This window comes from Podarcis muralis, chromosome 12 (genome assembly GCF_964188315.1).
Source record: "Podarcis muralis chromosome 12, rPodMur119.hap1.1, whole genome shotgun sequence".
NCBI lineage: Eukaryota > Metazoa > Chordata > Lepidosauria > Squamata > Lacertidae > Podarcis > Podarcis muralis.
The window spans coordinates 57348562-57362578 of record NC_135666.1 but is presented as its reverse complement, the minus strand read 5'-3'; the positions used below and the strand labels follow the sequence as shown (position 1 = coordinate 57362578).

General features: G+C 43.9%; 1 protein-coding gene across 6 annotated transcripts in view; it reads left to right on the top strand.

The window, feature by feature from the left end:
* Positions 1–14017, top strand: part of ELMO1 (engulfment and cell motility 1) — a 318949-nt gene that overhangs the window by 290776 nt on the left and 14156 nt on the right. For all 6 annotated transcript variants that reach the window (XM_077916521.1, XM_077916522.1, XM_077916518.1 and 3 more), the window contains 3 exons: positions 7102–7265; positions 11267–11379; positions 13905–14012. In XM_077916521.1, coding sequence (XP_077772647.1) covers positions 7102–7265; positions 11267–11379; positions 13905–14012 — 385 coding nt within the window. The remainder of the gene's footprint in view (positions 1–7101; positions 7266–11266; positions 11380–13904; positions 14013–14017) is intronic.

Genomic DNA, 14017 nt, shown 5'->3' with positions numbered 1-14017 from the left:
CCTCTGAACAGTATTTACAGAAAACATGCACTCATCGGTGATGGCAAAACAGTTTTCAGAATCTCAGTGGGATCATTCTACTTCTGCCATGGAAGCTCAGGGAAGCTTCACTCCTTTTGGGCTCGGTCACTTATCAGCTGCCCAACAACCACAATGGCTCCCCTGCTTGCCTTAAGAACTAGAATTGGAGCCAAAGGTTTCTACAAATATTTTTTTCAAAGAAAATTTCTGAGATGTTTCTCTCCCCCCCCCCCCCATCCCGTTAGAAAAGGGCCACTTTGCACAATTATCTCAGATACACTGTCTCGGAATGGCACTAGGTCTAGACCATTGTGGATGATGCAGAATGGTAGCTAGGCTGCCAGTTGTAGTTCCTTTCTCTCTCTTTTTGTCAGGGGCAGGGGAGGGTGGAAGTGTCGGGTCTCAGTGGTAGAGCATCTAGTGCACATCTGGAGAGAACAGCCTGAAGCCCCGAAGAGCTACTGCCAGCCTGTGTAGGCTATGCTGAGATAGATAGACCAATGGTCTGGCTCAGAAGGATACAGTGTCCTGTGGTCCTGCAGCTGTCAGCTGCAGTGGCTGGGGGAAAACACACCCTAATGTAGGTGGGAAAGGCAGACGTTGCGCTACTGTTGCTGCTGATGGTGTGTCCATCCTGTTGGAAAATCTCTCCTCCCTCTGGAGAAATTCAGGGAGATGGTCCTCCCAATTTCTCTGCCCACAAATAGGCTGGAGAATGAGGGACCATTTGCGTGCAGCTTTATGCAAACAACAAAAAACATTCATAATCTTAACTTTTAGCTGGAAGCCCACTTCCCAAGATCCCCTCCTTCAAGACCTGATTGTTAAATAGCATTCTTTGAATAAGATCTCTTTCTACATGGTTGAATGGTGTGCACACTTTCTCTCCAGCATATGACACATTTAAAGAACAATATATAAGACTTAGCATGAAATAAACATGTCTTCCTCTTTTGAATATTTAATATAAAAATACTATTTTATAATGCACTATTTAAACTCACATTTAGAGTACTTCAGTGTTTCAAACTTTTAATTACTTTGAATCAAAGTCACTGGTTATATTGATTGATCCCTTAGCTTGTAATTTGTGATTAGAACTGCGATTCCCAGGGCTTTTTGAGGGCGAGCAGTGAAGCTTAAGTGATTTTAATAGCAGTATAAAATATTGTACATGTTTAAAATGGAGCAGCCTAATTAGTAGCATATGTTCTAGCAGGAAAAAAATTCAGAGAAAGACTATTTCATAGGCAAAACTCCCTCAACTGCACATAAACCTTCCCCTTTGACTGCAACCCAAGCTTTTGTGGTACAGGTGTGGTCTGTTAGATCAAGACAGGTAGGAATGGACTTCAGGTAGGGATGGACTTTGCAATTAATCTGTGCAGTTAATATGATTAGCCCCAATTGTCAATGTAAAATGATAAATTATTCTGATTATCAGTCCATTGCTCAAATATTAGTGAAGTGTCTAGATTAGAAATACTATTCTAGCATAGTTTTTAGTTCTATCACCTGCTAAAACTTTTCTCTCATGAGCGACTCGTTTGACTGTCACTTAATTTGCCTACTAGGCACACCAGAAGCATATCAAGAGGTCTTATCTTCCTTCTAGGAAACAGCATTCATTATTTTTGCATAGAAGTAAATCCTTGCAGGGTGAGATAAGAGAGTGAGAATGAGGAGAGAACAGAAATGGGATGAGATAAAGGCTGGTGGTGGAGAAAGCTTTCAAAAGGTGACAAGACAGAGATGAGGTCAAAGCGATTAAAATGATACACAGTTAATTTGGCATAGGAGCATGTGGCTTGAAAACACTGTTGGTTGGAGGTTAGGATAGACAAATGGCAGGAGCCCCCTGCCTAGTCACCTGGCCTCAGCTTACTTTATCTGCACATTTGCGACATTTGTTCTGCTATGTACATGCACATGTGCACATTTTGTTGATTTGAAGAGACCCACGGTGCACTGTGTATAACCGTTTTGTCAAACGTTCTTGGTGTAAAGTTCTGTGCTGTATTTGTGGCATGAGTCAAATAGTCTTAGCTGCTTTCACTTCCCTGAACACAATTGCAGGATGCACATTCCATTAAATGTGTTAATCTGTTTCTCGGGAACTTCAAAGGCTAATTTATTGTGGCATGAGTTTTCGTGGGCAAGAACCAATTTCATCGGGTGTGTTAAATGGACTGAGAGCTACTTCATATGTAAAAACAACAACTGAGCTATATACTGTTCTTTTTAAATTATTGATTTCCCCACCCGCTCAGGTGTGGAAATGAATCACAATTATGAGAAGTTGTCAGCATCTAGATTAATCCAAGTGGTTGTCGGGAACAAATCAGTCTTAACTGGAAAAGCTGGGCTTGACTCGAATCCCTTTCATCCGTGATACTGTAGACTTATCACCCCAAAATGCAGAAACAGAAAGGTGGCAGCTGGAGAGTTCTAAAAAAATCTGGTCTGGCTAGCCTTGGCTCCTAAATAAGTAATAAGCATTTTAAATGTTTTTAGTATCGCATCCAAAGTAGTAATAAATCCAGTGGACACTTTTCAATTCCTTTCCGTCCAGTATTGTTTCTGGCCATTAGTGTTGGAATGATGCTGCAATTTTTGTTTTATTTGGAGTAAGACAGGAATGGCAAAAAAGGAGTGAAATCACAGTGCTTTTGGTTCTCTGACAAGGATGTTAATAAGAAGCACTCTTCCTTCTAAATTAGCAATCGGGATTGCAGAATTCATTCTCGAAATGGGCTCTTAATGTAGTCTTCTGCCAGGCAGATAGCTTTACGGTTGTTTTAAAGGGTTTCTCTTCTTTAAAGGATAGCTCCTACTCTAGACATTCATGAGCCCACATAATGTAATGCATGCCCTTTACTGAGGACACCATAGTAGTATACAAATAAGAATAAGAAATCTAGAATAAGAAGCGTGGATCTCAGCTCACTTATTTTATAAACGAATAAGAATCTTTGGCTGCTCACCACAAATAGCTTGTAATCAGTCTGGTTCATGCACCCCACTAAGGCAAACCATGCCTGAGAACACACAACTATTCGCAGGAAAACATGGGGCCATTTCTCTCTTCTCCTGGTCATTCTGCTGCCTCTCTACCTGGAGCTAAGCCCTTGTTTTCACGTAACATCATGTCTGAGTCTAGGCTCAAAGTTTTCCTTGCTCCGGGCAAACCGCAAGCCAAAAGCCACGGGGGAGACAAACTATGAGCCTGCCTTGAGTGTGTGCACCGACACTAGAAGGGCAGGATATAAATGTGCCAATAAATACCGTATTTTTTGCTCTATAAGACTCACTTTTTCCCTCCTAAAAAGTAAGGGGAAATATGTGTGCGTCTTATGGAGTGAATGCAGGCTGCGCAGCTATCCCAGAAGCCAGAACAGCAAGAGGGATTGCTGCTTTCACTGTGCACCGATTCCTCTTGCTGTTCTGGCTTCTGAGATTCAGAATATTTTTTTTCTTGTTTTCCTCCTCCAAAAACTAGGTGCATCTTGTGGTCTGGTGCGTTTTATAGAGCGAAAAATATGGTAAATGTTCCAGAATGCTGCCCCACTTGCACCCAGCAGTTTCCCATTTCCAGTTAGCAGAATGAATTGTTTGGCACCCTGTAAAGAAACAGTGGATTGTAAGGAAAGTGGTTCTGTCTCATAAATGAATGGAAACTTCACCGTGGGTGGGCCAGAACTGCGACTGGCACTTCTAGGTTTGGCTCATGGCTTATGAGTTGTGGCTCAAGACAAGTGGTCACCCAAGAGAAGTCTTGTTGAGGTTCTCCATTGCCACACTGGGCACGGCTGACTTTGCACACTTCCTAGCATGGACCCAGTTCAGTAAAGGTAAAGGTACCCCTGCCCGTACGGGCCAGTCTTGACAGACTCTAGGGTTGTGTGCTCATCTCACTCTATAGGCCGGGGGCCAGCGCTGTCCGGAGACACTTCCGGGTCACGTGGCCAGCGTGACAAAGCTGCATCTGGAGAGCCAGAGCCGCACATGGAAACGCCGTTTACCTTCCCGCTGGTAAGCGGTCCCTATTTATCTACTTGCACCCGGGGGTGCTTTCGAACTGCTAGGTTGGCAGGCGCTGGGACCAAGCAGCGGGAGCGCACCCCGCCGCGGGGAGTCCTAGGCGCTGAGATTTTACCCACAGCGCCACCCGCGTCCCTGGACCCAGTTCACTGGGGATTTAATCCTACGCAAGCAAGCCCCTCTAAACAGAGCAGCCCGTTTGTTTTGCACCCACCATCTTCTCACAGCTTGGGTTATATTTGTGAAGAAAATCTCCAAAAATTCTGCTTAAAGCTGCGTCCTCTTGAGTCATTTGTGAGATGCCCCTGGGGGCTGAGCGAGTCGCTAGTCCTTCCTTCGCCTGCCATGGCAAAAACTAGCTTTGATCTGGAGCTTCCGTGTGTGTTTCTTAATTTTTTTAGTGATAAATTTGTGTGCTTGAAAATACATTCTTATCTCACATAATAGTTGGAGGTTACAGGCAGATAAATACTTTGAGGCATGCAATTTCATCAAGCCTGAGAGCAAGCCAAAATAATGTGATTTTGAGTCTCTCTCTCTCTCTCTCTCTCTCTCTCTCTCTCCCCCCCCCCCCCCGGCCTCCCTTCATGTTAATGAGCTGCATCTCTCTGGAGTTTTCTTCTGGTTAAATAATTAATATGCAGATGCCTGGCTCTAGCTTTGCTGTTTGCCATTCCACTTCTCTAGTTTGCATTGTTCATGGTTCTCTTTCAGAATCTCTCTTGATTTTGCTCTTGTTTTTGAAAGCTCTACATTTCAAATATGCAACAGGGTTTTGCATGCCTGCTTTGGTTGAGCTCCAGACCCAAACCATGATTGATTAGAGGTGAATTAACCCCAGCATGCATAAGAGGACACAGCCAAATTAAGACTATTTGGGGGGGGGCAGCTGAAGACAAGGGAAGAATGAAGCCTCAAATGGTGCAGTCGGCCCTTTGGGTCTCACTGAAGAGTAACGTCAGGTTTTCCTTTTCTGTGCTAAGCCAAGCAACCTGCATCTGACTTTGCTCCTGCCCTTTTCTTCTGCACTGACGCAAGGGAGCAAGAGACTAAACGACAGACAAGGCTAGTGTTCATGATACAGCTATAGGCACCATTTGGTTAACAAATTTCCTGCACACCTTGCACTGCTGGGGCCTGAGGTGCAATGAGCAAAGTGCAATGAAATGAGCCGTGACAGCTCTTTAGATCTCTGCTGTGTGAGGACTTGCACTCCACACTGATAGAGGAAGGTCTGCCTTTTCCCTTCCCATAATATTACCAGTTCCCTGTTGCATGGGAGGTTGTGCTGCAAGTATCTTATGCAATGAGTCGAGGGACGGCTCTGCATTAAGGAGTATCTGCCCTGCATGCCATCAATAGACATCTGAAGGCAGCCCTGTTTAGGGAAGTTTTTAATGCTTGAAGTTTTATTCTGTTTTTAATACAGTAACAGATAGGTAGCCGTGTGAAGAAGTGTGCATGCACACGAAAGTTCATACCAAGAACTAACTTAGTTGGTCTTTAAGGTGCTACTGGAAGGAATTTTTTCTGTTTTTAATGTTCTGTTGAAAGCCACCCAGAGTGGCTGGGGGAGCCCAGCCAGATGGGCGGGGTAGAAATAATAAATTATTATAAATTATTATTATTATTGTGCCCGGTGGAGTGGGTTTCTGAAATGGCCAGGCGTGCCAGGGCACTCTTAGGCTGTGTACACCCTCCCATTTACTGTGCATGCACGTGGCATTGGCCACAACCCATCTTGTCTTCCTATGAAATGCTGTGTTTCGATGTGTTTTCCTGCAAAGCAGCTTAGATCTCAGTTGAGAAAAAGAGCAACTTTTTGGTGATGCTTAAATAAGTAAGCCAAGGGGTTGCCAAACCTTTTTTGCCCATGGCATGTTTGAAAAGTGGTGGAACAGTTGTGGGCACCCTGCAGCCAAGCATGTGCTGAAATGTTGACTACAATTGAAGGCTGCTTTCCCGTTTAATTTCAGTGGGGCTGAGGGCGGTAGAGAAGGCATATGTTCCTCCATGGCGACTGCTGATAAGACCAACAGAGCTGAGCAAAATAATGGGAAAACTTCTACTGTACTTAAATCCAGTCTATGTGTGATAGAGCTAGAAATGAGAGAAGACCGATTTGCTTGGGGTGGGAAATATGGTAGCTTGTGCTGCTGTTGTAGCCCTTATAAGAAGGAGAATAAGAGTTGTGCCCAAGACTGGAGGTATAAAAACATTAGAAAGCAGTTTCTTCCTCATTTCCTGCAGCAAAAAGGGAGCTTTATCCTTTTCATTTCGGGGAGGAAAACAAGGGGAAGTTAAATTGGTGTCTTCAGAACCAGACAGAAAATAAGTTGAAATTCATCGATACACTTCCCTTGTCGGATTCAGAGCTAACCCAGATTTAAAGTGGTACAGTGGTGCCCCGCAAGACGAATGCCTTGCAAGACGAAAAACTCGCAAGACGAAAGAGTTTTCCGTTTTTTGAGTCGTTCCGCAAGACGAATTTCCCTATGGGCTTGCTTCGCAAGACGAAACGTCTTGCGAGTTCTTGCGAGTTTGTTTCCTTTTTCTTAAAGCCGCTAAGCCGTTAATAGCCGCTAATAGCCGCTAATAGCCATGCTTCGCAAGATGAAAAAAACGCAAGACGAAGAGACTCGCGGAACGGATTAATTTCGTCTTGCGAGGCACCACTGTAACTCCATGTGTAGAATCTCCATCAAGTGTTTTGCATGTCAGTGTGGTGCTGGAGGTCCGCATTTGACTTAGGACTATGAGACCAGGAGAGGAGCTTTGATTTAACTCTTTCCTCCATGCTGTTTTCTGGTTTAAAAGTGCATACTAACGAACCACAGGAAAGGCACCTACCAGAGGAATTGGCTCATATAATAGATTATCAGTGTCTTTTCCTCCTGCTGCGGGGAGGTAAGACTGGGGGTGACCTGATCTAAAATAGCAGAATTGTTGCATTTCAGCGTTTTGAGGAGCAGATCCTTGTTAAGTGCTATGAATACCCGAGGAGGCTACTCACAGAGACCCTTTTGTTTTCATCCACAGGTAATGCAGGTGGTGAAGGAGCAAATAGTGAGAGCGCTGACCACGAAGCCTAGTTCTCTGGATCAATTCAAAAGTAAACTTCAGAACCTAAGCTACGCAGAAATACTGAAAATTCGCCAGTCTGAGAGGATGAACCAAGAAGATTTCCAATCTCGCCCAATTTTGTAGGTGTTCTCCGGTAGAAGTCTTGCTCCCCCCTCCCCACCTCCTGTTTGGGAGGTCTAACAAATGTGAATGACATTTATGAACCCTTCAGGAATTGCTCTGTAATAAAACTGTTCAGGGGCAGCATTTCAAAGCAGGGCAGCCACATCGGCGTGGAATGCGCTCGCTTCCATCTGCAGAAATAAAAACATGCCTCTTTGTATTCACCTAAAGTGGATTCTTCTAATCCCTGTAGGGCTCAGAGTAGTTTATTTGCAGCAAATGATGCTTTGACATTTCCACCCTTTGTGTGCGTTTGTGCTTTCCCCCCTCCTCTATGAATTTTCCTTTCTTGCCCAGTTCCTCGCCGAAAAGAAAATGTCACCATCAGTGAACCAGGCAAAATGAAGCCTGGAGCGGAAGCACAAAGTCACAAGGACCCCACAAAAGGAGACTGAATTTCTTTACTGTCTGGTGTGGGTGGGGTGGGGGGCTGTTATCTAAAGGAGCTCCTGTAGGCCTGTGTTAATGGATATTAATTGGTATTCCTTTTGCATCACTTTGTGCTCTCGGACCTGGAGGCAGATTGTCAACTTGTTTTTAAGCCTCTCTTGGGCCCATTTCACATTTTCACTGGAGCGACACGCTTGCCACTTCATCATGGCAGATCTCAGCCCATTTTTAGCAGTAAAACAAAATGGAGCTGGTGGGCCTTATCCATTATGCAACAGCATTTTTTGACTTACAGTCAAGTTTATTTTGAAACTTAATCTTCATTTTTCTTATTAAGGGGAGCTAAGCACGGCTGTAAAGTAACCGGTTGCGCTATCCCAACGATACATCCTGTGACAGAATGTAAAATCAGCTTTAAATGTTTGAAAAATGCTTGCATTTTCTGCCTGCAGGTCTTCATACCCAGCTGATTTTTAAAGACTCAGGAGACACTGACACAGTTTTTGAGGGTGTATAATGTGAATTCTCAATGCACTGTAAGATTACTTACTTCAGCTTATTGGCTGAATGAGTTTGATCCCAAGATAATAGTTATTCAGTACGCTATTATGGTAGAACCTAGCACCCCAGAGCTTATTCAAAAGCAGGCAGATCGTAGTCCGTGCAGAATCCCCATTGAGATGCTTGCACAGAGAAACAGGCATCTGCCAGAGTTCTGGCACTACTTGTGGCCAAGACTGCATGTGCTGCTTATCTGTCCCCATTGTGGGGAAAGCAAAGCCAGGAAACAATCAACCTCCCTTGCTTGGAATCCAGGACTCGAAGTTCCAAGCCATCAGCAGACATTTCATGCTAATACTGTTTCTTCACTCGCCCCATTGAAAGCAACAAGCTCTAGGAGTGAGGTGTCACTCCTGCCTGCCTCAGCCTGGACAGCCCAACTTCCAGGCAGGCTGCCCTGCTTGCTTTTGAAGCAGTAATCCCTTCTCTGCTCAGGGAGATGCAAGTGAGGGTGAAGTTACTGGTATCCATGCCAGGAGAGGAGACAGAAAGAAGGCAGAACGAACGGTGTGAGGCAGATTTATTGAAAGGATAATATCCAAGTTCCCCAAGGCTTTGTGAACAGAGACCTTCTTCAGTCAATACAGTGGTACCTCGCAAGACGAATGCCTCGCAAGACGGAAAACCCGCAAGACGAAAGGGTTTTTTGTTTTTTGAGCTGCTTCGCAAGACGATTTTCCCTATGGGCTTGCTTCGCAAGACGGAAACGTCTTGCAAGTTTGTTTCCTTTTTCTTAACACGTTAATACAGTTGCGACTTGACTTCGAGGAGCAACTCATAGCACGCGGTGTGGTAGCCTTTTTGAGGTTTTTGAAGACTTCAGTGATTTTTGAAGCTTTTCCAAAACTTTCCCGACACCGTGCTTCGCAAGACGGAAAAAATCGCAAGACGACAAAACTCGCGGAACGAATTAATTTCGTCTTGCGAGGCACCACTGTATATGGATTGAACTGCAATGTTAGGCAGGTGTGTTTTCTCCACTGTTTCCTTAACAGAACAAATGAGCAACTTCACTGCTTGTGTGGTTCTGGTTTCCGGAGTGTAAAGAGAGCTGGTTTCTCAAATGGTAAAAGATGGCTTCATCCCCCTTGGAGATTTGGGGGTGGGGAGCAGGGAGCTATACCCATTTGCGTGTGTCTGTCTTGTGTGCATGGTGCAGTGCTGCTGGAAGAAATCCTAGTGTTCACACCAAAGGCCCAGTCCCCCTCATTGCTGGGCAAATGGCACAACCCGATCCATCCTTAAATTTGCTATGTTTGGAGCAAAGCTCCAACGCCACAAGTGAAACAGAATATATACAGCTTCTCAAGGACCAGGGGTCCATAGTAGTTTGGGGCATTTGACTGTAACAAATAAAGAAGTGCACATTGTACCTGGTTTGCCAGTTGATTGCTAAGCTGAAACAGCCTTCTCATCTTGCAAACAACTGGTAGCATTGCAGAGAAGGCTTAACCTAAAGCATGGGCAGGAGAAAGGATTGCCCAAAGTGGAAATGTATTGCAGAGTGAGAACTCTGCCTAAAAAATCCACAATCAGTAGTTTGAATGACTACAGACCAGTTGCACTGACTCCAATCATCATGAAGTGTTTTGAGAAACTGGTGCGCCGTCATATTATTTCCTGTCTTCCATCAACTTTTGACAACTACCAGTTTGCATACAGGGCAAATAGATCCACAGAAGACGCTATCACCACCACTCTCCATGCTGCTCTGTCCCATCTGGAGCAGCCGGGGAGTTATGTGAGGCTGCTGTTTGTGGATTTTAGCTCTGCTTTTAACACTATCCTCCCCCATAGACTGGTGTCCAAGCTAGAGGCGATTGGACTCTCCAACTCCACCTGTCTCTGGGTTTTGGATTTTTTGTCAGAACGTTCTCAGAGGGTTAGAGTAGGGTCACATATGTCCACAGCCCTTAGCCTTAACACCGGCTCACCACAGGGTTGTGTGTTGAGTCCCCTGCTCTATGCTCTCTATACGTATGACTGTACAGCCATCTATTCCAGCAACAAAATCATCAAGTTTGCTGATGACACTACGGTGGTAGGGCTCATTTCAGGAGGGGATGAGTCCGCCTATCGGGACGAGGTGGAGTGGCTCTGTGTTTGGTGTGGAGAGAACAATCTGGCTCTTAATACGGCTAAGACCAAGGAATTGGTGGTGGATTACAGGGGAAAAAAGGCGGACATTCAGCCCTTGTATATCAACGGGGAACGGGTGGAGAGGGTGGCGGAATTCAGGTTTTTGGGAGTAACTATCGATCAGGGCATGACTTGGAGCGCAAATACCACTGCTCTGGTGAAGAAGGCCCAGCAGAGAATTTATTTCCTCAGACTTTTAAAGAAGAACAATCTGAGTGAGAGACTGCTGGTGTCCTTCTACCGAGGCTCCATAGAGAGCATTCTTACATACTGTATTTGTGCTTGGTTCTCCAGTTGTACAGCTAGGGAGAGGAAGGTGCTCCAGAAGGTCATAACCACAGCCCAAAGGATTATTGGTCATCCTCTCCCATCTTTGGAAGAACTGTACGGTTCCCGTTGTCTTAGGAAAGCAAACAACATCCTGCAGGATTCATCTCACCCGGGATACAGTCTGTTTGCACTACTGCCTTCTGGCAGGAGATATAGAAACATCAAGTCAAGGACAAATAGACTGAAAAACAGTTTCTACCCAAGAGCTGTGGCCTTTTTGAATGCTGTAACTCGATAGTGTGACCTGGGAGTTTGATGGGTGTGGGTGTGGGTGTGGCTGGAATGTGGTTTGTTTGGTTGTTGTTGTTGTTTTGCTTTTGTTGTTTTTAAGGGATGGCATCCAATTTCGTTGCACTTGTGCAATGTTGCACTTGTGTAATGACAATAAAGAATCTAATCTAATCTAATCTAAAACTCCAGTTAAGACTCAAAACCTGCAATGGGAAGTATTTGTGTGTAGTGTGTGAGTTTTTCTAGTTAGATGTGACTAAGTCTGTGTCTGTTTGCTTGTGTTCTCCCCCCACCCCCTCCTTCCCAGGGAGCTAAAAGAGAAGATCCAGCCCGAAATTTTAGAGTTGATCAAGCAGCAGCGTCTTAATCGTCTTGTTGAGGGAACCTGCTTTAGGAAACTCAACAGTCGGCGGCGGCAAGGTACCAACCAGATTTCTTTTTCCTGCCTCTTTCTCCTTTGCTCCTTTGTTTTTATTGACCACTGTAAAAATAACCTTTATTGTTTTGTTAGGGAGTTTTCAGACATGATGGAAAGAGTGCCTTTTAGCCTTTAAAACTTCACTTCTGTGTGTGTTCAATGCAGCATAAAATTGGGGGAGAGCCACTGATACACTGAGGGTGGACCTAGATATTATGGCAGATGCAAAGGGAGGCCTTTTAGAAACGGCAGTGCCATATTGGTTTGTTTCATCAAGTGGCAGCCCGTAAGGTGGCGTGATTGAATAGGAAATCCTGCGATATGATGAAATCATAACACAGGTTTGAATACAGTGGTGCCTCGCAAGACGAAATTAATCTGTTCCGCGAGTCTCTTCGTCTTGCGGTTTTTTCGTCTTGCAAAGCACGGCTATTAGCGGCTTAGCGGCTATTAACGGCTATTAACGGCTATTAACGGCTTAGCGGCTTTAAGAAAAAGAAAACAAACTCGCAAGAACTCGCAAGACATTTCGTCTTGCAAAGCAAGCCCATAGGGAAATTCGCCTTGCGGAATGACTCAAAAAACGGAAAACCCTTTCGTCTAGCGAGTTTTTCGTCTTGCGAGGCATTCGTCTTGCGGGGCACCACTGTACCTCTAAATTGGTGGGGATTTTCTGAGGCCTGGCAGGGCTTCTAATTCGGCCCACAAGGCTGCTTTCCCAAACACCTCCCCACAGCTGTTGTCATGTGTGAGATAAAGATGTGGTCAGGATGGGCTACCCCAGGGAATTTTCCTTGGATTCAGATCCTGAGCATCCATTTTCAGTTTCTAAAGACCAATGTGAGGTGCCCAATTCCCCCCCCCCCAACTTCCCTATCAGACAAGTAATTTTTTTTAAAAAAAGCCCAAGCCCATACTGTTAAAAGTGGCTTAGCTTAAAACTACATAAGGCATGATTACTTAAAGCAAATATTTCTGTTGAGATGGTCTGGTGTGTTTCTTTACAGGAATTTGGGGCAGGTATTAAGTCCCGGTTTAGATCCTTCTGTCATTCTGCCTAGAATTATTTCACCCTTTCTCACTGTCTGCCTTCAGTGTCACAATCCATTGAGATCATGTGCACATTTTCTGCTTATTCTGAAACCAAGGAAACTGCCACTCAGTCTGCCTGACATAAAAAGCCTCCTTAGATTTCTGGCACATCTGCCCACTTATGAATAAGTGTTTCCTCTTTCTTGTGCTAATCACATGAGGGCCATTTCATGTGAAGGCTTTAACATAGCCATTTTGTGGGAGGTTTATCACGCATCATATATTCCAAGTGTTATGGATGCTTGACAAAATATGTAGCATAGTAAAAAAATCTTAGCAAATCAATATGTGAAGCTGGTAGTTGCCACAAGCAGTAGGAAGCAAACAATCTAAAAATACTCTTTTTTTTTAATAATAATTTTTAATAATTTTCATCCAGTTATACATTTTAACCCGAATACAACAAATTATGCCTGTTTTGAACTTCCTTCAGCGTCTCTGACAGTCATCCATTTTTATATCTTTAATACACATTCCCTTTTATCATATTGCCATTATTCCTCCTTACTCCCATTATTTTTAATAAACAATACTTATTTGTTTTTCTACAGTGCCTCTTGAAATCCCACTAACGTTGTATTTATACCACATATGTTTTTCAGATAGTCCACCAATTTTCCCCAGTCCTCGATGAACTTTTGGTCTTTAGCATATCTGATTTTCCCAGTTAATTTATCCAATTCCGCAATCTAAAAATACTCTTAAGATAAATAAGAGCTAAATTTTGTGACAGATTAGTTTTGTTACTGGATATCTTATTTGCTTCACTCTAGTTATCAGAGCCAAAGGGAAACACCCAAAAAATATCCAACCTTTTTCTCTGGAGAATAGGTTTGCTTCATTCAAACCATCAGGCAAGCTGTGCAGTTGGAATCGCTGTTTTAGCTGGCTAAGAGCAAACTGCCTTAAAAAAATATCCACTTAGAATCATAGAATTGTAGTTGGAAGGGATCCTAAGGGTCATCTAGTCCAACCCCCTGCAATGTAGGAACATTATTCTATAATAAACATTTATATAAGCATAAACATTAAATAAACATTTATATGTTTATTAAATGGTGGTGCTCTGGGTAAAAAGCCCTGTTAGGAGGGAATTGTCTGGCACTGACCTTGTAAACTCATGACTGTGGCAGCTTCAACCTGCCAACAAATACTATTACCAGAAGCAACTCTTGACAAACCCTTTTAAGAAGAATTATAGAGGGAGAAGATGAAGCTGGCAAGAGATGCAAATTCGTGTGGCATCTTAATAAAAGCTTGCAGTGCAAAATAGGGACCTAAGAGTCACAGTTGCGGGTGGAGAAGGTCCCTCTAGATATTGGTTGGCAAATCTTACTCCTTGCAATGCTGCAGTCACGTGTTTTATTTCTGGATTACATTCTCTGGTTTGCTGCGATACAGATTAACGATCCTTACCTGCATTTTATTTCATCAGATAAATTTTGGTATTGTCGCCTTTCGCCAAACCACAAAGTCCTGCATTATGGAGATTTGGAGGAGAGTCCCCAGGGAGAAGTTCCACATGATTCATTGCAGGATAAGTGTAAG